This window comes from Mirounga angustirostris, unplaced genomic scaffold, assembly GCF_029215605.1.
Source record: "Mirounga angustirostris isolate CCGP_5_RB_7025 unplaced genomic scaffold, mMirAng1.0.hap1 SCAF_16, whole genome shotgun sequence".
NCBI classification, from domain to species: Eukaryota; Metazoa; Chordata; class Mammalia; order Carnivora; family Phocidae; genus Mirounga; species Mirounga angustirostris.
In genome coordinates this window covers 57941137-57964635 of record NW_026991724.1, presented here as the reverse complement: position 1 = coordinate 57964635, position 23499 = coordinate 57941137, and the positions used below count along the sequence as shown (strand labels likewise).

Genomic DNA, 23499 nt, shown 5'->3' with positions numbered 1-23499 from the left:
AGAACCAAACAGTCTGGGCTGGGACCTGGAAGAGAAGGTGTGAGGGTTCCCAGAGAAGAAGGTCACTGGGCCATTTCAGGCTTGTGCTAGGCCAGACATTTCCAAGAAATGACCACAGAGGACAGAATTAACATCAGGGCCTTTGGTCAGACTTTTAGGGTGGGGTGGATTGGCTGAGCCTCCGGAGGCTGTGAACATCAGGCAGATGGATGACCTAACTGGGAAAAAAATTCGAGCTGGGCCACAAAGCCATAAGATGCTGAAGGCGTGGAGCCCCAGGTCCCCAAGTAAGGGTGTGTCCAGTAGCCAGCCAGTATGCCCAGACTGGACTCAGATCTCAGGTAGATAAACTGAGCTGCCTTCTCTGCTTGTTCTGACTCGTGGGATCAGGACTACATTTCTCATAAATGTCTCCCTCTTCTGCTGAATGTCCACCTCAGGCCTAATCTGGGAACAGAATAATGCCAGAGGAGGAGGTGAAAAGGGGTAGGATTTTGTATATATTTTATTTTTTTAAAGATTTTATTTATTTGAGAGAGATAGAACAAGCGGCAGGAGGCCCGGGGCCAGGGGGTGGGGGCGGGGAGAAGCAGGCTCCCTGCTGAGCAGGGAGCCCAAGGTGGGGCTCGACCCCAGGACCCTGGAGCCAAAGGCAGACGCTTAACTGACTGAGCCACCCAGGCACCCCTGGATTTTGTATATATTTTAAAGCTGGAGTAACAGGATTGGCTGATTTATTGGGTGAAATAGCAAGAGAAAGAGGAGTAGTGAAGGATAACACCAGGGAATTCTGAGCTGAATAACTGGAAGAACAAATGTCATTAACTAAGACAGAAACACCTGAGAGGGGTACCTCTTTGGCGGTAAGAATGGGTGGTTAGGAATGTGATAGATTGAAATGTCTGTGAGACAAACAAGTGGAAATACTGAGTATCAGTTTAGGGGCAGCGTCTGGGAAATACTTTTAATCATGTAGCGAGTTTATGTTGTTAGGTACTGAGGCAAATCAATGTTTTTCATTTATTATTTCTACCTTTTATTTTGCTCAGAAGTTGTTTTCCTACCCTAAATTATAAATGTTCATCTTTATTTTTCTGTAGAACTTTATGTGGATATTTAAAAATGCATGTACTTCGGGGCGCCTGGGTGGCTCAGTTGTTAAGCGTCCACCTTCAGCTCAGGTCATGGTCCCAGGGTCCTGGGATCGAGCCCCGCATCGGGCTCCCTGCTCGGCAGGAGGCCTGCTTCTCCCTCTCCCACTCCCCCTGCTTGTGTTCCTTCTCTCGCTGTGTCTCTCTCTGTCAAATAAATAAAATCTTAAAAAAAAAAAAAAAGACCATGTAGCATAGACAAGGGGATATAAACATAGGTCAATGAAACAAAAGTGAATCCAGAAGTAAGCCCACACAAATATGCTCAACTAATTTTTATTTTTAGTTATTATTTTTCTTTGAGAGAGAGATAGTGCGCACAAGTGCAAGCAGGGCAGGGGCAGGAGAGGGAGAGAGAGAATCCTAAACAGGCTCCACGTCCAGTGCAGAGCCCCATGCGGGGCTTGCTCCCACAACTGAGAGCATGACCTGAGCTGAAATCAAGAATGGGATGTTTAACTGATTGAGCCACCCAGGCGCCCCTCAATTTAATTTTTAACAATTTCAACAATGTTTAACAATTTTTAACAATTGTATTGAGATATAATTCACACACCATGCAATTTGCCTATTCAAAGTGTACAATTTAATGTGTTTTTTTTTTATTGTATTCATAGGATTGTGTAACTCACCACAGTCTAACTATAAAGTGTTTTGTTACCACAAAAAGAAATCTTGTATCCATTAGTGGTCATTCTTTATCTCTTCCCATCAGCCCTAAGCAACCACTAAAATGCTTTCTGTCTCTATGAATTTGCGTATTCTGGTTATTTCATATAAATAGACTCATACAATATATGGTCCTTTGTGACTGGTTTCTCTCACATAATGTAATGTTTTCAAGGTTCATTCATGTGGCATGTATATTGGCACTTTATTACTTTTATCATTTTTTATGGCTGAATAATATGGGCACTTGGGTTGTTTCCACTCTTCGGCTACTATGAATAATGTTCCTATGAACATTTGTGTACTAACTTTTGCATGTATGTAAGTTTTCATTTTTCTTAGGTATATACATAAGACAGAAATTGCTGGGATCATATGGTAACTCTATCCTTAACTTTTTGAGGAACTTCTAGAATGTTTTCCAAAGTAGCTGCATCATTTTAAATTCCCACCAGCAACATTATGAGAGTTAAATTTCTCCACATCCTTACCAACACTTGTTATCTAACTTTGATTTTAGCCATCCTAGTGGGTGTTAAGTGGTATGCCACTGTGGTTTTGATTTGTATTTCTCAAGGGCTATGAATGTTGAGCACCTTTTCATGTGCTTATGGAGCATTTGTGTATCTTTGGAGAAATGTCTATTCAAATCCTTTGTCCATTTTTAAATTGTTATTTGTATTTGTGTTAGTCAATTGTAAGTGTTCTTTACATATTCTGGATACAAGTCCTTGTCAGATATCTGAATTTATTTTTTTCTTTTTTTTAGAGGGAGAGAAACCAGGGGAAGAGGAGCAAAGGGAGAGGGAGAGAAAATCTTAAGCAGGCTCCACAACTAGTGTGGAGTCCCACTCGGGGCTCCATCTCACAACTCTGAGATCATGACCTGAGCTGAAATCAGGAATGAGACATTTAACCAACTGAGCCATCCAGGTGCCCCTGAACTGATTTTTGACAAAGGTACAAAAGCAATTTAATGGGGGAAGGATAGCCTTTCAAACAAATAGTGCTGGAACCCTTAGACATCCATAGCCAAAAAAGAAAAACAAAATAAGAGAAATTTAACCTGCTTCTTAAAAAATTAAAATAGACTACAGATTTAAATTTGCTCCAGTACTAACCAGTGAAAAAATAAATGTATTGCATCTTCACTGTGACAATTGAAGGCAAAACACATGGGTCCTTCTGTCTGAGGATTCTATATTTCTACTTCTGAAGATTATGTAATTAGATTATGACATTAAACTTAGATGCTGGGCAGACATCTGTTTGTTGATTACCGATTTGAAATTGAAAAATGTATTTCTTATACATATCAAAGTAAATTTGACTCACTTAGTGACTACTGCCAAGCTTCGTAGAGGGTTCTGCCAACAAAAGAAACTTAAGAGATAATGGCGGAAATGAAAAATGTTACCACAAATTTTCAGGCTAAAGATACCCAATCTCTATACATTTGTGAAATGTACAAAGGCTGCAAAAAACTGGAAGTTGATTGATACGTCTTAACTTACATAAGGTTTGTCTGTATGGTCTGAAAAAGCAAGGGGGAAGATAATCAGAATTTCAATACTCAAACTCAAAACCAACCACAATTTTCGTCGATTGTGTTGCTTTTACTTTTTACACGGGACCGGTTTTCCAATATTGCCGTCTTAGTGCAATTGTAACAGCCTTGTTCCTCCTTTAAAATAAAACATAACCCAAAAGTATTTTTGAGATATTGCTTCATCATCACACAATTTTTCTTAAGTTGTATAGTTTTCAAGCCGATAGATGTACCGTTCATCATACTACTACTTGTAGCCATATTGTTTGTATTCAACGTGTTATTACTATTAACGTTTCAGTTAATCTTTTTTTTTTTTTTAAAGATTTTATTTATTTATTTGAGACAGAGAGAATGAGAGAGACAGAGAGCATGAGAGGGAGGAGGGTCAGAGGGAGAAGCAGACTCCCTGCAGAGCAGGGAGCCCGATTCGGGACTCGATCCTGGGACTCCAGGATCATGACCTGAGCCGAAGGCAGTCGCTTAACCGACTGAGCCACCCAGGCGCCCTGGTTGCAACATTCTTTTTATTTATTTATTTATTTATTTGAGAGAGAGAATGAGATAGAGCATGAGACGGGGGAGGGTCAGAGGGAGAAGCAGACTCCCCGCCGAGCAGGGAGCCCGATGCGGGACTCGATCCCGGGACTCCAGGATCATGACCTGAGCCGAAGGCAGTCGCCCAACCGACTGAGCCACCCAGGCGCCCGATGATTTAATTTTTTTTTAAGATTTTATTTATTTATTTGAGACAGAGAGAATGAGAGAAAGAGAGAGCACATGAGAGGGGGGAGGGTCAGAGGGAGAAGCAGGCTCCTCGCTGAGCAGGGAGCCCAATGGGGGACTCGATCCAGGGACCCAGGATCATGACCTGAGCTGAAGGCAGTCGCCCAACCGACTGAGCCACCCAGGCGCCCCTCAGTTAATCTTTTGAGAACCTATTTGTTTTTTTAAAATTTCCTCAATATGAAAATTCCCATCTCCTATGCTTTTTGTCATCGGTGACCCTGGTGAGACGAGTTGCAGTAGAAGCAGAGAAGGACATGACCCGATGTCGGAATAGGAGTTGATGAAATATGTTCAAAGACATAGGTTGAAGTGTAGGAACAAGAGGGTAGGTAGAACGGAAAGAATGATCAATGAACGGCTGTGTGTGTTTTAATAACACATATCATTTCCCGGTATGTATCTTTTCTATCGAGTTTTCTTCCTTTTCTACTGACTTTCTCCCGCATTAGAATGTCAGCCACATGAGGGTGGGGATTCTTCTCTGCAGGCTCCGGTGTGGCCCCAGCGCCTAAAACAGTGCCTGGCACACGGCCGGCGCTCAATCAGCGGCTAACGAGACAGAAGAACGAACGAAAGAAGAAAAGGAACGAGAGGAATGAAACCCAGGCAAGCGGGGCTCTGGACCCCCACGCAGCCCCTCCGGGGCCCCCGCCGCGCGCCGGGCCCGAACGCCCGGGACCGCCCGCCCCCTTCGCGCGGCCCCGCCCACGGCGCGTGCGCACCTCGCCCCGCCCGACGGTGCTCTCGGGGACCTGGCTCGCTGCGCCTGCGCACTCCGAACCGGCGCGTCCAGGCCTGGGCGGGAACGGTCGGCCTGACGGGGCTGATCCGGCCGTGGTTCTGCGTTGGGAGGTCCGGGGCTGGGAGAGCGCGTCACGCGACTGGGGGCGGGAGCAAGAGCCACCGGGCCGGCGCCCGCGGAGGGCAGTCCCAGGATGCCCCGCGCCGCGCCCGGCCCGGACTCCACTTCCCAGCAGCCCCCGCGGCCGGCTCCGCTGCCCGCCCGAGCGCCGCGGCCCCTTTGTGAGCCCGCCGGTGCGGCCGAGAGCGAGGCCCCGCCCCGGCCCGCGGGGCGCTCGGCTCCCGGCGGCCGACGGCGCGCAGCGAGGTGCCGACCCGCGGGGAGGAGGCGGTGAGGACGCCGGGGGCGGGCGCGCGCCTCGGCAGGCTTGCGGGGCTGGAGCGGGCGCGCGAGGGGGCCTGTGACAGGGGGAGACCGTGTCACCGTGTGACACCGTGTCGCCGCGTGCGTGCCCGTGTGTGTGACTGTGCGAACGTCTGTGACCATGACAGCGACGGTGAGTGTGCGGCTGTGTGGCGGGTCACGTGAGACAGCGTGAGCTTGTGTGACCTTATGTTGGCGTGACAGTGCGACCCACTGTGAGGGCACGGGTGCCAGGCTGCCAGGAGAGCTGCCAGCACGGCGACCGTGTGGCTTCTGCGGGGGGCGGGGAGGCCAGTGTGCTCCAGGTTTGGGGAGACTGTCGGGCAGGAGAGCCTGAGAGGGACTGAGATGAAGGGGACACCTGAGTAGAAAGAAGAGCGGGAAGGGGAGCGGAGCCCCCGCCCCAGGTCTGGAGGGCAGCAGGGGAGGCTCTCTGGCACAGAAGGGAGGTCCTTCCCCTCCTCTGCTAGGCTCTGCTAATAGCACACCGTAGGGGAGACCTACTGTGTGCTATTTATGAACACACATGACTGACAGTTACTGAGCACAAAGGATGTGCCAAGCACTATGCTAAGTGCTCCATGTGGATCATCTCAGGGTGCTCCCAACAATTGATAGGAAGTAGGTACCGTTTCACTGAGGAGGAAACTGAGGCTTGGAGTGGTTGCTTAAGTCATGGCGGTTGCAGAGCTAGTGAGTGGTAGACTGGGTGTCTGAGGGCAGGTGTTCTGGTCCCCAGACCTGGTGGTTCTTACTGTTATGCTGCTTCTGAGATAATTCCTTTACTCTCCAAGGTAGAGGGGTTTAGTGGAAAATAACTCATGAATAGGGGTTTCGGTGACTGTTCATGCATAGTCCCCTCCCTCATCTCTTTTTGAGGAAATTGTGCAGAAAAGTTAAGGGATTGGTTTCCAGGTGCAGTTTGTCCTAAGTCAGGACTACAAGCAGAGTGTTCTCTTTGGTCCAGTGCCCTCCAGACCACATGACCCCTCTGATGCCTACTCTGTAAAGATGCTTTCTTTGAAGCATTTGTAGCTTTATCTCATTTTGAAAGATTTTTTTTTTTAAGATTTTATTTATTTGACAGAGACAGCGAGAGCAGGAACACAAGCAGGGGGAGTGGGGGAGGGAGAAGCAGGCTTCCCGCTGAGCAGGGAGCCCGATGTGGGACTCCATCCCAGGACTCTGGGATCATAACCTGAGCCGAAGGCAGACGCTTAACGCCTGAGCCACCCAGGCGCCCGCTTTATCTCATTTTGTAGTAAGGGCAGTAACATATTCTCTTTTACCATCATTCTCTGGTGGGAAGACTAAAAACTCAGACCTGGATTCCAGTTGGGCTCACTTATTACCACGAAGCCTTGGATAATTTCAATAATTTCATTGATGGACAGCTTTCATGTGTCAAGGGGGGAAATCATCCTTACTTGATAGTGCCATTTATGGTTTCTTTTTCCCTCTCCAGCTCTATTATTCCAGACACTGCCCTTCCAGTGAGGAGCGTGAAGTAGGAGGACAGAGGAGCTGCCATAAATTCTTAAATTCTTAAAGCCATGTCCAAGGTAAGGAAAGATTTCTTCTCCCTGAGGTGCTGTTTTTCAGGTTTCATAGGAACATCTTGCTTTTCTTCTGAAATTCCCCAGCTAACAAAGCCCCATTCATTCAGTAACCTTGTCCTCATGTTCTCCCAATCCAGTAAAAAGTCCCAGTGAGCTTCCTTTTTTTCCTCAGCCAGCATTTTCATTTTCATTCAAGAAATAGCTTAGCACTCCTACAGGTTAGGTGTTCTGTTAGGAGCTCTCAGGAGGCAAAAATGCACTCCTTGGTGGTATATGAAAGCCTTCATTGATTCATTGAGGTCAAGGTGTATTCTGATGTGACCACTAGCTTAGAGCTTTTTCACAAACCTAGGTTTGAGAGGAAGGCAAGACAAGGGCTATTGGGCAATCTTAGTCATAGTACATGACAAGATATCTTGCTCAAGGTGATTTTGAAGAGTAGTATGTGTTGGGTTTTGAGTATTAAAGTGTGGGTCAGCTAGGGCAGTCACTGGGCTCTGAAGAATAAGGTTCCATGGGAGTAATAAGGTCCTGTTATAGGGACATTCTGAGTTAATACTGGGCTACAGCTAGGATATTCTAGGTCATCCAGTTAAGATTAGTGGAATATAATACTTATGGAAAAACAGGACATTTTTGAAAAAATGAGAATAGTACTTGAATCTACATTTTAAAATGGCTGCATACATCTATAATGAAGTAGTAAATAGTATGTGATGAGAGCCAGAAGAAACAAATGAAAAGATCAATATATAATGTTCAAAAACAAATGCAAGTATAAATAAGAATGGAAGATATTTATTCATTCACTGAACATAGAGTTATTAAAGACTTACTATATACTAAATGCTGGAAATACTGTGGTAAATGAAAATAGACACCGTCTTTGTTTTCATGGAATTTAATGTCTACTAGTTTGTTTATTATGTGATAATGTAAGTCATGTTCTTTTAAATCAGTGGAGACAGAATGGGTTATTCATTTAGAAAAAAGATTTCTTGGGGTGCCTGGGTGGCTCAGTCGTTAAGCGTCTGCCTTCGGCTCAGGTCATGATCCCAGGTTCCTGGGATTGAGCCCCGCATCGGGCTCCCTGCTCACCGGGAAGCCTGCTTCTCCCTCTCCCACTCCTGCTTATGTTCCCTCTTTCCCTGTGTCTCTCTGTCAAATAAATAAATAAAATCTTAAAAAAAAAAAAAAAAAGACTTCTTCCTCACACTTTGAGGGTAAATACATTCTATAGGTTAAATGTAAAAAATAAAACCATATGAACTGCTGGATGAAAATACAGAGAATGGCTGTAAGAGGAAGATGAACCAGAAGCAGAAATCAACTAGAGCAGCACTGTCCAGTAGAACTTCCTGTGATGACTGACTGTAGAAATGTTCTATATCTGCACTGTCCAGTATAGTAGCTATTAGCTACCTGTGGCTCTGGAACACTTGGATATACTAGTGTGACTGAGGAACTGAATATTTAATGTTAACTGATTTAAGTTTAAATAGCCACATGTGACTAGTAGCTGTGTATTGGGCAGCACAGATCTAGGCTAATAAAATAATAAAGCCAGGTAGAAAGTTGTGGGTGATCTTGTCCAAGTCACTCATTTTACAGATGAGGAAAAACAGGCCAAGTGAGGAAAATGACATACCTACATCACTAGTTAGTGATTGTATCAGATACAGGACGTTGTAATATATGTTGAGGGTCAGCATAAATAGATAGTGAGTGATGATTTGAAGAGGGTCGTAGAAAATAATGAAGGACTATGGACCAGTGAAGGAAAACAGTTCCCTTTGCCTGGAACCCTCATTGGCTTCCCATTTTACTTGGAATGAAACCCAGTGTCCTCTCCACAGTCTATAAGGCCCTGCATGATCCAGCTCTTGGCTATCCCAGACCTCATTTTCTCCAGGTTTTTACCTTTCCGTGCTCCAATCACACTGGTCAACTTGCTATTCCTCAAACTTAACCAAGCTCTTTCCCATCTCTGAACCTTTGCATTTGCTCCTCCCTCTTAATTCTCTTCCCTTAGATATCAGCATGGTTTACTCTCACATTTAGATTGTTGTTTAAACATTACTGCTTCATTGAGGTTTACCTTGACCATCTTACCTAAAACAAACACTCTTGTCACTCTAAATCACCTTACTTGGTTTTTTGTCATAGTGTTTACCACCACCTGACATTGTATGACCTGATGTTTAATGTCTTTCTCCTCTGTTAGAATATTAATTCCACAAGCAAAGGAACTATATTTTGTTTACCTTTGTTTTCCCTATGCTTGGAACATTGTAGGTCGTAGGCATTCAGTAAATATTTGTCAAACTAATATATAAATGAACAAGATTGTGAGTTGTTCATCTATGAGTAAGACCAGAGAGGTAAGAGCCAGCTACCTCTTTTCTCCTGCTGCTAAACTGGTAATGGAAAAAGCAGAAAGCAGAGGGTATGATGTGTAGAACAGACAGAGCCCATCAGCCCAAATGCTATTTCTGGGACCCCACCCCAGACCTTATGAGTCAGACTCTGGTGGTGGGGCCCAGGAAACTGCATTTTTATTAAGTCCAAGGATGCGTTCGATACACATTTTTTGAAAGCCTCTTGTTTCTAAAGATTATATTTAAAGGGTGCCTGGGGGGGGGATGGGTTAGCCCGGTGATGGGTATTAAGGAGGGCACATACTGCAGGGAGCACTGGGTGTTATACGAAGAAAACAATGGATCGTGGATCACCACATCAAAAACTAATGATGTATTGTATGGTGACTAACATAACATAATAAAATTTAAAAAAAAAGGGGTGCCTCTTATAAACACCACTTTGTTGATTGTCACCTGTGTGCCTCTCACAATCCCTATGCCTGCCGTTGATTCTCTGTACTCACAGCAAGCACTTGAGTGGCCCTGTGTGCCTTCCATGATTCCTTGTGCCTCCCAAAATCCCATGTCTCTCTCAAAACATTGATTTTTTAAGAAATCCAGTCTGAGAATCTTTGTCTTTTAGTTAGTGTTTAGGACATTTTCATTTAATGTAATTCCTGATATATTTAAGCCTATCATATTGCAGTTTGTTTTCTACTTATTCCATCTATTCTTTGTTCCTTTATTTCTCCTTGTTTGCCTTCTTTTGGATAAATCAAGTACTTTTTCCTTATTATCTTGTTAATTATACATTATTATTATTATATGTTTTTTATTTTTTAAAGGTTTTATTTATTCACTTGAGACACAGAGATACAGAGAGGGAGAGAGAGAGCATGAGCAGGGAGAGAGGCAGAGGGAGAGGGAGAAGCAAGCAGGCTCCCCGCTGAGCCGGGAGCCCGATGTGGGGCTCGATCCCAGGACCCTGGGATCATGACCTGAGCCGAAGGCAGATGCCTAACCATCTGAGCCACCCAGGCGCCCCAATTATACATTATTATTATTTTAGTGGCCACTATAGGATATTTACCCATTTCTCATTATGTAATTATCTTCTTCCTTCCTTCCTTCTGTAATTTTCCTTCTATAATTAGTATTCTTATCACTTTCTGAATAAGATAAGATATCTATAGTGGTTAACTCCAACTTAGTAGTAGTAGTAGATATTACAGTTACTCCTTTGAGGCTCTTGATTTCTTCTTGATTTTCATTTCCATTTCCTTCCATTTTCCTTCTACCTGAAGAACAATTAGTATTTCTTTGAGTACAGGTCAACACTTTATTCCCAGTCTGAATTATCTTTTCATTAGCTCATATTCTTTTTTTTTTTTAAAGATTTTATTTATTTATTTGAGAGAGAGAGAATGAGAGACAGCATGAGAGGGAGGAGGGTCAGAGGGAGAAGCAGACTCCCTGCTGAGCAGGGAGCCCGATGTGGGACTCGATCCAGGGACTCCAGGATCATGACCTGAGCCAAAGGCAGTCCCTTAACCAACTGAGCCACCCAGGTGCCCCAGCTCATATTCTTGCTAGATCAAAATAGTGTAATTTAAAATTTTTTCTGAGGTCAAGTAAGTTTGGGAAATCCTAGTTTCAGTAGAGAGAATATCTTCTAGGATTTATTTTAAGGAAATAATTGGAGATGTCTGTTGAATCCTTAATTCAACATACAGTAGTATTGTATGAGAACTGTACTGTAACACTTAAAAATAGTGCGCATCACTATTCTCACATAATGAAAAATTCAGATTCATGTAAATGAAAGTAAACAAAGGGTTAGTAAAGATACAGCATATTTATACCACATGTTATCCATCTAACAAAAGTGATGTTATAATGAATGTGGATAATCATCAACATGTCTGTATAAGGAAACATTTGAACAGATATATACTAGCTGTAAATTTTGATTGTTTCTAGGAAGTAGGGTGACATAGTAGGTAGATGTGGGGATGGAGGACTTGCAGTTCTTTTAACTTTTATAAAAAGGAAAAAAAATCACTGAGGGTACAAATACTGGACATTATTTGCTAAATTTCCTTCATGATTACAAATTGTATTAAATTCCTGTTTTATCAAATCAAAATAAATATTAAAATATTTTCAAGATATTCAAGTCCCATTGAATGGCTGAGAGGAAAAGGTCAGTCAGTTGAAACCTGGAATACATTAGTTTGTGTGTGAAGCTAAAAAAGATCTAAGAACTTTAGCAAAAGCTGCCTCACCTCTGTTTACAGAGGAAATGTGTGTAGAACACTTTTGTTTGCACAAAATATTATAGTTTGTATTGAATTGTTTGAGGTTTTTGTTTTTTTTTTTTAAGGATTTTATTTATTTGACAGAGAGAGAGTGAGAGAGGGAACACAAGCCGGGGGAGTGGGAAAGGGAGCAGGCTCCCCGCCGAGCAAGGAGCCCGATGCGGGGCTCGATCCCAGGACCCTGGGATCATGACCTGAGCCGAAGGCAGATGCCCAACGACTGAGCCACCCATGCGCCCCTGAAGTGTTTGAGTTTTAATAGAATTGGTGATTGACAGTACCCAGCCTTGTCTAGGACAAGTTTCATCTTTTAAGACTCAGTTCATGTTCCCTGCCTTCCTTGAAGCCTTTACTCACTTCCCATATTTCCCTGTGTTAAGTGTTTTAGAGATGGAGGCATGTAAGATCAAGCTGATGCACATAACTGATGTTTCTTGGAGGCATACTTCTGCTTCCCTTATAGCCTCCTTAAACATAAACTTGGGCACCAGCAGTTCACATATTAACTCATTATTTCCATTAAAACTGTTTCTGCATAAAATCATTGATGTGCTTAAATACATCCTCAATAGGACCATTACTCTGCAGAATCACATTTAATAGGAGTGATGTTCATATTTGATAACCACTAGGGCAAGGGCATACACCAGAACTTACCCCAGCTGGGATACTGGAGGGTGCTGCTGTGCTGGGCATTGCCCTTAAGTTGCTGGGTTGTGGGGAGATCTGGGATAGTCACTAGCAGGGCTCAGTGCAGTAGCTGTTTACCAACCAGTGTGGCATTATTTCAGTATTTAACAAGTCAGTTCAGCTCTTCAGATGTGTATCACCAAGTGCATCTGTATATCAGCCCAGGTAAAGAGTAGGCTTTGCTCCATGACATGCCAAACCAAAAAAGCATATAGCAAACCATAGGTAAGCCCTTGTAAGTCTGGAGCAGATTTACCTCATTAGGAAGAACACCCGTTTTGAATTTTTAGGAAGCAGACTAGGTCTTATTCCATGTTATAAAGATCCTTAATTCAATGGAGTATTACTTGAGAACTGTACCTTAACATTTTAAGAACTCTCACTCAGGGCGCCTGGGTGGCTCAGTTGTTAAGCGTCTGCCTTCTGCTCAGGTCATGATCCCAGGGTCCTGGGATCAAGCCCTGCATCAGGCTCCCTGCTTGCTCCATGGGAAGCCTGCTTCTCCCTCTCCCACTCCCCTTGCTTGTGTTCCCTCCCTCACTGTCTCTTTCTCTGTCAAAAACTAAATAAAATCTTTTTTTTTTTTTAAGATTTTATTTATTTATTTGAGAGAGAGAGCAGAAGTAGGGGGAGTGGGAGAGGGATCCCAGGACCCTGGGATCATGACCTGAGCTGAAGGCAGTCGCTTAACCAACTGAGCCACCCAGGCGCCCCTAAATAAAATCTTTAAAAAAAAATAAAAAAATAACTCTCACTCATTAGACATGCACAATTGGGTATATTCCTCTAGTGAGAGCTGTAAGGATTTTTTGTTGCACTTGATTATCACATCTGAAATGTTCACTATCTAATAGTGCTTAAAATTACTATTATTGTGTCTCTTTACATGAGAAGTTACCAACTGTCTTTGAAACTCAGTGGGGTTATCAAGAGCTGTTTATAATCTTTTATTGCCCCAGTCGTTCTGCTGTGGCATACCTTCGTTTAGGTTATATTTTTGCAAAATCACTACAGAACTTGTTTAATATTTTTACTACCTATATGTTTATTTTTAGGAAATCAATATTATAAGCATCAAATATATTTATATAGGTACCCTATTGATACAGCTGGAACATTAGCCATTCCATGAAAGAGTTTGGAAAATGTAGATTTAGGCCACGTTCAACTTGGTCTGTACAACATATTCCTGCCTCCTCCTTAATGCCTTTCTTCACTGCTCTTGTCTATCCTGATTTTCCATATTGAGAAATGAATTAGCATTTAGTATGAATAACAATTATTTTGCTCGTTTGCTCTTTTCCCCATCAGTAGAGACTATGTCAGAAATTGTATACTTTCCATGACAAAATATTAAAACCAAGCACAGAGAAATCATTTTAGAAATTGCTTGACATATGGTGCAGAGAACCAAAGATACTGCCAGGAAGTTTCGCTATATGCAATATTTCTCTCCAAAAGTACAAATTAACTCTTCAGACTATGCCAATCTGAGGTGAAGAATACTAGTTGAGAATAAAGGAATATGTTTATGTCATTTCAGGATTTGGTGACATTTGGGGATGTGGCTGTAGATTTCTCTCAAGAGGAGTGGGAATGGCTGAACCCTGCTCAGAGGAATTTGTACAGAAAGGTGATGTTGGAGAACTATAGGAGCCTGGTATCACTAGGTAAGGAGGTTCCCTAGAATTCAGAATCTGCACATAGGGCTGCTTTCCAATGTTTGGGAAGCCTCCGATGTACTTCACTAAATTTCCCTTTCTTGTGCTCCCCAAAATAGGCTGAGTTTGTAGAACTGGTAGCTTCATTGGACTATTCCTACAACTTCATTTTCCCCATTCTTCAGAATACTTCACCTCTTCCTCTACTCCTTTCTATAATGCCCTTGACTTCCTGATGACCAAGCACCTTGATCTGATTTATGGGCCCGGCTAATTCCCCCTTTATTTCTTGTAAGCAGGAGTTTCAGTTTCTAAGCCAGATGTGATCTCATTACTGGAACAAGGAAAAGAACCCTGGATGGTGAAAAAGGAGGGGACAAGAGGCACGTGCCCTGGTGAGTGAGAAAGAACTAGGAAGGTAGAAGAGGCCTTTGCAAGGAAAAGCTCAGCTATTCTGAGAGGTTCCAGCTTATAATTGATGTTTCATGGGTAATTTTTCTTAAAGGCTCAAGGCCTGGGAAGAAGCACTGAGGTGCCATTGGCATGAGCTCCCTTATTCTTCTTGTACATATTCTCTCACAAATTACTGTCTTCTCTGATAACCTTTTCATCTGGGTCCAAAATGTAAATGTCTGCTTGTTCTTGCTTTTTAGTTTTGCAAAAGTTGCTCCATCATACTTTAAAAAAATCTAGACATAGCAATGTCTATTTTTTTCATTTTTAGTCACTCATTCCTTTTAGAATGAAGGTTTGATTCATTTATTCATTCACTTATTTTACCAAGATTCATTGAGTTTTTACTTTAAGAAAATCATTCTGCTAAATTCTTAAGGTTCTTCAGAGGCTAATTAACCATCACAGAAAGAAGAATTTCCAGTTATATTTTCAAGTCTGGGTAACTGGAAAGTGAGACGGTTTAATAGAAACAAGTCAAAAGAATATCCTGATAGAGGAAAAAGATGATAATTTGACTTGGGACATAAGAGATTTATTTTTACAAGATGGAAAGACTTCTGAGTGAAGAAACACAACATGCCACTAGATCGGGAGAAGCTCAGAAAAAAGTGATTTAGAGATGTTAGTACGAATGGATGCGATCACTTAGTTTTACAGTTTGAGATAAACCCTGGTATTGGGGCCTTTGTGGGAAAGTGGATCTTTAACAACTTTCTCAATGTTCTCTCTGGTAAGTGGTCTCTTTATAGTTCTGTCTTGGGTGAAATTTTACCAATTTTTACTTTCCCAAACGATTATCTTTTAATTTAGGTTATCAAATTTATTTCTATGAATCTGAAGAAAATAATCTTATAATTCTTTTTTAATAGTTTCCAATTTTATTTTGTATAGCTGTTCTTTTTAAAAAATTACTAGGTAAGCTAGTCATTAATTTTATTTTTAAAATCCAGCTTATGGATTTATTAGTGTTACCATTATTCTCTTTTACAATTCTTTATTTTCTGCTTTCCCTAATTCCATCATTCTAATTTTCTTAGGTTTATTTTTTGTTCTCCGTTTTGCTGAAATAAATGCTTAAATCTATTCGTTTCATTCTCTTATTCACTAAATTCTTAGGGGCTATGAATTTTCCTCTGAATATAGCTTCAGCTGTCCTCCAGAGAGTCTAATATTTACTGTTTTTGGTACTGCTGTTTCCTAGATAACCTTTTAAAAAAATTTCTCTTTTACGGGAGAGTTGTTTAAAAGAAAGTTTTCTGGGGGTACCTGGATGGCTCAGTCAGTTAAGCATCCAACTTTTGATTTTGGCTCAGGTCATGATCTCAGAGTCGTGGGATTGAGTGAGTCCTGGGTCAGGCTCCCCGCTCAGCAGGAAGTCTGAGTGTCTCTCTCGCTCTTCCTCTCTCCTTCCCCCCACTCATACTCACATGCTCTCTCTTTTTCTCTTTCTCTGGAATGAATAAACAAATCTTTAAAAAAAGAAATTTTTCTGGTTTTAATATATTTTGATCAAATTATTTTATCATATTTGATCATATAGGACTTAGTATTCTTTGAAACTTTAGGATTTTGTATGGCATAATATATAGTTGGTGTTTGTAAAATGTTCCATAGGTTCCAAGGTTAAGTCTCTATTTTCAGTGTTAAGAGCTTGTTACATGAGTTTTACTTTTTATTATATTATTAAAGTCTGTCTTTACTTACCTTTCTTGTTTCCGTTTTTTTCTTAATAACTTTATTAAGGAATTATTACATACAGTAAATCGCATCCATATACATCATACAATGTGATGAATTCTGACTGTTGTACACACCCATGAAACCATCACCACAATGAAGACATAAAGCATTTCCATCACCCCAAAAGATTGCCTGTGCCTTTTTGCAGTCCATTTTTGTCCTCCTGGTTCCAAACACCAATCTGATCTTTGTCATTTTATTATTTTTTAAGATATTTATTTATTTGAGAGTGAGAAATAGCATAAGAAGGGAGAGAGTCAGAGGGAGAAGCAGGCTCCCCGATGAGCCGGGAGCCCGATGTGGGGCTCGATGTGGGGCTCAATCCCAGGACTCTGGGATCATGACCTGAGCCGAAGGCAGTCACTCAACCAAGCCACCCAGGCGCCCTGATCTTTGTCATTTTAGACTAGTTTCCATCTAAACTAAATGGATTCATATATATTGTTGTGTCTGGCTTATTTAACTCATAATTTCAAAAATCGTATTTTTGCATGTATGAATACTTAATGCATTTTATTGCTGAGTAGTAGTCTATTGTGTAGACATCCAACATTTTGTTTTTCCTTTCATCTGTTCATGGATATTTGGGTTGTTTCCAGGTTTTGGCTATTATAAATAAAGCTGCTGTGAAGCTGTCATTTACAGGACTTTGTGTGCATGTATGTTTTCATTTCTCTTGGGTAAATGTCTAAAAGTGCAGAGAGTCATACAGTAGGAATAGGTTTAACTTTTTAAGAAATTGCCAGTCTTCCAAAGTGACTGTACCATTTTCATTCCCAACAGCAATATATGACTTCCATTTCCTCCCTATCTTCACATCTTTGTATTTTCAGTTTTTTCTTTTATTCATTCTAATGGTTGTGTTGTGGTATCTCATTGTGGTTTTAACATGCAAATCTCTGATGACATAATGTTGAATGTCTTTTCGTATGCTATTTGGCCATTCATATCTTTTGTTAAGTGTTCAAATCTTTTGCCCATGTTTTATTACTTTGTTTTTATTATCGAATTTTAAGAGTTCTTTATATGTCTTAATACAAGTCTTTTGCCATTTATATGTATTAGGATACATGTCTGCCAACTGTGCTTGTGGTTTTGTTTTTCTGCTGTCTTTTGAACATCCAAAGTTTAATTTTCATAAAGTCCAATTTATTAATTTGTTTGGTGCTTTCTGTGTCATATCTAAGAAATTCTTGCTACCCCTTAAGTCACCAAAATTTTCTTCTGTGTTTTCTCTTAAGAATTTTGTAGTTTTAGCTTTACATTTTGGTATATGACCCACTGAGCTTAATTTTGTGTCTTGTGTGAAGTAAAGATTGAGGTTTTGGGTTTTTTTTCCTCATTTGGATATATATACAGTTGCTCCAGTATCTTTTCTTAAAAAGACATTCCTTTACCCATTATACTGCCTTGTTGGTACCTCTGTACCAAAAGCAGTTGACCATATCTACATGGGTCTAGTTCTGAACTCTATTCTGTCCCATCAATCTGTATGCCTATCCTTTCATCAGTACCACAGTCTTGATTACTGTAATTTATACTTTTTTTTTTTAAGATTTTATTTATTTGACAGAGAGACAGGGAGAGAGGGAACACAAGCAGGGAGAGTGTGAGAGGAAGAAGCAGACTTCCCGCTGAACAGGGAGCCCGATGCGGGACTTGATCCCAGGACCCTGGGATCACGACCCCAGCCAAAGGCGGACGCTTAACCGACTGAGCCACCCAGGTGCCCTATAGTAACTTTTGATATCTGATAGTTCAACTTATAAAATCACTTTAACTATTTAGATTATTTGCATTCCCAAATAAATGTTAGAATGAAGTTGAGAATTTCTACCCAAAGCCTGCTAGGATTTTGATTTGGATTATATGGAATCTATACATCAATTTGGGAAGAACTGATATCCAAATTAATATCACTTGAGTTTAGTTCATGAATGTGGCTTATGTAGCCATTTATTAGTCTTTTTAAATTCTCTTAGCAGTATTCTATAGTATCCAGGGCAGTGAATATATACATATATATATATGTATATTTTTAATCTTATGGTATTTTTTGGTGCTATTATAAATAGAATTCTTAAGAATTCCATTTTCCATTTGTTGTTAGTATGCAAAAATGTAAATTGATTTTTATATTAACTTTATATCTTATAATCTTGATAGATTTATTTAATAGTTCTAGTAGCTCTTTGTAGGTTCCTGAGGCGCCTGGGTGGCTCAGTCAGCTAAGCATAGGCCTTTGGCTCAGGTCACGATAGCAGGGTCCTGGGATTGAGTCCCGCATTGAGGTCCCCACTCAGTGGGGAGTCTGCTTCTCCCTCTCCCTCTGCCCCTCCCCCCACTCATGCTCACTCGCTCTCTTTCATATAAAATCTTTTTTAAAAATTTACATTTGGTCGGAATATATCACATAGAAAATGCCTGACGACTTTTTTTTTAAAGTAGGCCACACACCCAATGTGGGGTTTGAACTCCTGAGATAAAGTCACATGCTCTACTGACTGAGCCAGCCATGTGCCCCAAAAAGACATTTTTTTTAGGCTACAAAAGTTTAGCCACAGTTGGCCTGGACAACCTAAGGCAACTAATAGTACCTGGTGTATCTTTGGGTATGAGGATCTTACGGAAGTTTTTTTAGCCACACTGACCTTATGAAATTGACTTTTGAAAGATAATGAACTTAGCTTGAATGCAGAATGACCTGAGGCAAGAGAAGAAGGGAAGGGTATTTGGAGACTGTAATTTTAAATCATATATAAAATTACTGTGATTTTATATAACTTCTTCAGTTTCTAATTTTTTTCCTAATTCTTGGTTTTTCATTCTTTATATTTCATACTTTTTAGACTGCTTCTTAACAGCTGTTAAATCCCCAAACTTATGTATTTTATTCACCAATTTTTGTTTTAGAAGTTCTCTTCTGATGAACAAATACAAAAGACCTTTGTTTTCTTGATATCTTTTAGATTGGGAGTATACATTTAAAAACAATGGATTTTCATCAAAGCAAGTTATTTATGAAGAAACATCCGAACTAGTGAAAATGGGAAGAAGCCATCTTAGTTATAGCCTCGACTGCCCCAGCTTGAGAGAAGACTATAAAAGTGAGGACTGGCTCAAGAACCAGTTAGGAAGTCAGGAGGTACATTCCAGACAACTGATCATCACTCATAAAGAAATGCTCACTGAGGATCAAAGTAATGAATATACTAAATCTTGGCAAACTTTCCATCAGGATGCAATATTTGATATAAAAAAGACTTTTCCCACCAAAGAAAGAGTACATAAGCATGAGCCACAAAAGAGAAGTTACCGAAAAAAGTCTGTCGAAATGAAACATAAGAAAGTCTATATACAAAAGAAACTCTTGAAATGTAATGAATGTGAGAAAGTTTTCAACCAGAGCTCATCCCTTACTCTTCATCAGAGAATTCATACTGGAGAGAAACCCTATGCATGTGTTGAATGTGGGAAAACCTTCAGCCAGAGTGCAAACCTAGCTCAACATAAGAGAATACATACTGGAGAGAAACCCTATGAATGTAAAGAATGTAGGAAAGCCTTCAGCCAGAATGCACACCTTGCTCAACATCAGAGAGTTCATACTGGAGAGAGACCTTATCAATGTAAAGAATGTAAAAAAGCCTTCAGCCAGATTGCACACCTGGCTCAACATCAGAGAGTTCATACTGGAGAGAGACCTTTTGAATGTATTGAATGTGGAAAAGCCTTCAGTAATGGTTCATTTCTCGCTCAGCATCAGAGAATTCATACAGGAGAAAAACCTTATGTATGTAATGTGTGTGGGAAAGCCTTTAGCCATCGTGGATACCTAATTGTACATCAGAGAATTCATACTGGAGAGAGACCGTATGAATGTAAGGAATGTAGGAAAGCTTTCAGCCAATATGCACACCTTTCTCAACATCAGAGAGTTCATACTGGAGAAAAACCTTATGAATGTAAAGTATGCAGGAAAGCCTTCAGCCAGATTGCATACCTTGATCAACATCAGAGGGTTCATACTGGAGAAAAACCCTATGAGTGTATTGAATGTGGGAAGGCCTTTAGCAATAGTTCATCACTTGCACAACATCAGAGAAGTCATACTGGAGAAAAACCTTATATGTGCAAGGAATGTAGGAAAACATTTAGCCAGAATGCAGGCCTTGCTCAACATAAGCGAATTCATACTGGAGAGAAACCTTATGAATGTAATATTTGTGGGAAGGCCTTTAGCTATAGTGGATCTCTTACTCTACATCAAAGAATTCATACAGGAGAGAGACCCTATGAATGTAAGGATTGCAGGAAATCTTTCAGGCAGCGTGCCCATCTTGCCCAGCATGAGAGAATTCATACTATGGAGTCATTCTTGACTCCTTCCTCTCGCTCATCCCCCATGTCCAGTCAGTTGCCAAGACCTGTTGGTTTTATCTCCTAAATATGCCTTGAATCTGACTCCTTTAATCCATTTCCGTTCCATCATCTTTGTGCAGTACACAGTAATCTATTTCATATGGACTATGGAAATAGCTTTCTGATTGGTCTCCCTGTATTTACCATTTCCTTTGTCAGTTGCCTACACTGCAGTCAAACTTGTATTGTAGAAGTTTGATCATATCCCTTCCTCATTGATACCCTTCACTGGTACCCCACATAGTTCTTAGGTTAAAGCACACATTCCTCAGAATAACCTAAAAGACCCTCCTGCCCCAAATACCTTGTTCCAGTATACCTTCCAAAGTACTATTTCATGTCAAAATCCATCTCATTCTTTGGCTATTTATCCAGAATTAAGAACTCATATTCCAGCATCAAACAGATCTGGGTTTCTAATCCTTGCACTTCCATTTTCTAGCCCTCTAGTTTGAGAGAAACATTTTGTTCTTTGTAAGGTTCAGTCTTCTTATTTATATTATGGAAATAATAATAGTACTACCTCAAAAGTTGATGGGAGGATTAAATGAGAGAATGCATGTAAATTGCTCAGAGTGCCTAGCATAATCACTTAATAAATGTTACCATAAAATGAAAAGTTACTGTGGCATACAAAGAGGACCTGATCATCTTAGCAAGGATCATCTGAGAAATAACAAAAGAAGCAGCAGTTTAAGACTTAAGAGATAATAAAGATTTTTGATTAGGAACAGCAGTCATTGTTCTAAAGGTGGGTGATAAGGGTATCTAAAAACAGTAGCATTGATATTAAAGTCCATAATGATATAGAGTAAGATATGACTTTGTTGGTAAGAAAAACTAACTTCATTAAATATTCAAGTTCTAAGAAGCCAGATTTTAAAAATCACTAATAATAAGTAGGATTTACTGAGATGTAGTCATCATTTACATTAAGACAAAGGCAAAATAGATATTTTTAAAAAGACAACTTAAAAAAATCAATAACCAAAGAATAGAAAATAAAAGTTTGATGCCCTCTCCTAATTCCAGGTGGTTGAACTGTATTAAATCTATGTTGTTTAAAACCAAAAAGGTCAAGCTAGTTCTAAGGTGTAATTCCAAAACTAGAGGGAAAGAGAAAACCATAGATCAATACTCCTGAACTGGTGGCCCACAACCGTGTTTGATTTGTACTCATCAAGTTTAAAATGAATACAAAAAAAAAAAAAAAAAAAAACAAATACTTTTATTTGGGCATGTGTTTTCCAGTTCTCCACAGTTCAAACCATTCCTCCTTCCCTTACATCTGACTTATTTTACACTTTATATTACTTCCTAACTCTTGGAGGCTTTGAATATGCAATCACTTCAGTAACCAATTCACATATGAATATAGGTACAAAGAAAATGATGAAATGGAGGGCGAAAAGGAAGATTTGAATAGACATTTTATCCTGCAGGGGAAGACTATTCTCAAGATGTTAGGAGGCCCAAAATTAATCTACAGATTCTTCGTACCTAACAAAATCCTAAGAATTTTTTAAGGCTTGAAACACTGTGTGCATGTGAACAGACACATGTACATTCATACAGATAAACACATAAAATATATAAAGGAATTTGTCAGTGGCTTAACAGTATTGGTAAAATTGATTCTGCTCTGTACAAAACCAATTCCTTCATTCTTTTATCCAAATGTGAAAGAGTTATTAGAGGACATAGTAACAATTTATAATCAAAGAGTGAAAACAATCTTCCTAAACAGGGCATGAGATCCAGAAGCCACAATTACACAGATTCTAGGTTTGACGGCATAAGAACTTTATTAAGCTTTTTATATAGTCAAAGATAGTATAAACACAAAGTTTTTAAATATCACAATTAGAGAGAATTATTACAACATACATGAAATCCATATCCTTAATATAAAAGTGGTCCTACAGATCACTTAGAAAATGACACTACTATTCCCAAAGGCAAAGGATATAAAGAGGCAACAGGTGACTGATGAATGTATGATAAATACTGAATCTCACTAGAATCAAGAAATACAAGTTAAGCCAATGAACTATCCATCCTTCAATATCAGATTTATAAAAAATATGCATTGCAAAGGCAGGAAAGGAGTATGTGTGAGAGTATGAATTTGTACAAATTTTTGGAAAGGCAACTTATCAATATCAGAATTTTCATTGGAAAAACCAAGATTTTCTTTCACAGTTAACAGTATATAAATATACCTTCCTTCCATATCCCATTAAATGCATAAAACAATGAAAAAGATACCAAACAAAGATCAGAAAGCAGGGTCATCAGTGGATGGAAAGAACTGAGCAAATAAAAGACAAAATGGAGGAAAGTGTTCATTCATGAAATGTAGCAGAGGCTGCTGTGACCTGAAATGTTTGAATGATAGGGATTTCAGTAATAGGAGCCACTCTGCCCAAATGCTGTGTACAGAGCATCCCTAGAGGAGTTTAGGCTTCAAGCTGGTTTGTGTGTAGAGGCTGGGGGTGGGAGGGATGGTAATAAGAAACAGTGACCAGACTGTTAAATGCTTTTCTTTGTGGAAGCCAACAGCTTCCTCACTCCACACTCTATAAGTAAATTGAATAGGATCCTTACTTCACACCATCCACAAAAAGGGAGTTCCAGTTGATTAAGATCCTAAATGTAAAACAAGTAAAATATTATAAGCACACATAGTAGGATATATTTATTAATTGGTGTTGGACATACATTTCTAAAAAAAATGTTCTTAAAATTTAGAAAAACAGAAAGGAAGAAAATATTTGTAATATAATACAAAGGGAAAGATGTAAGAACACCTATAAATAAGCAAAAGACAACTAAGGAGGTATAAAAATGGACAAAATATGAGAATAGGCAAATCGCAGAAATACAGAAAATAGTCGTGGCTCAACCTCACTAGTATTGAGATGCAAATTTAAATAATGTACTCCCAAAAAGTGGCAGGGGCATGGAGCA

The 23499-nt window shown here is 40.1% G+C and overlaps 2 protein-coding genes across 14 annotated transcripts in view; one reads left to right on the top strand and one right to left on the bottom strand.

Moving 5' to 3' along the window:
* LOC123856179 (zinc finger protein 582) overlaps positions 1-23499 on the bottom strand; it is a 109022-nt gene that overhangs the window by 27772 nt on the left and 57751 nt on the right. The window lies entirely within an intron of this gene.
* On the top strand, positions 4945-22735 carry ZNF583 (zinc finger protein 583). 4 transcript variants are annotated; one of them, XM_064580535.1, is made up of 5 exons: positions 4945-5290; positions 6789-6885; positions 13794-13920; positions 14208-14306; positions 19077-22735. In XM_064580535.1, the coding sequence occupies exons 2-5, from the start codon at positions 6877-6879 to the stop codon at positions 20552-20554; spliced, it is 1713 nt and encodes a 570-aa protein (XP_064436605.1). In that variant the 5' UTR covers positions 4945-5290; positions 6789-6876; the 3' UTR covers positions 20555-22735. The 4 variants fall into 4 exon arrangements, with proteins under 4 accessions (XP_064436605.1, XP_064436604.1, XP_054367658.1 ...); XM_064580534.1 differs by having other exon boundaries at positions 4945-5456; XM_054511683.2 differs by having other exon boundaries at positions 4948-5456; positions 14211-14306.

Coding starts and splice junctions, on each gene's coding strand:
- ZNF583 (XM_045892421.3), top strand. CDS start 13,776: ATGTTTATGTCATTTCAGGATTTGGTGACATTTGGGGATGTGGCTGTA. Junction 13,921..14,210: donor TAGGAGCCTGGTATCACTAG/GTAAGGAGGTTC, acceptor TCTTGTAAGCAG/GAGTTTCAGTTTCTAAGCCA. Junction 14,307..19,076: donor GACAAGAGGCACGTGCCCTG/GTGAGTGAGAAA, acceptor GATATCTTTTAG/ATTGGGAGTATACATTTAAA.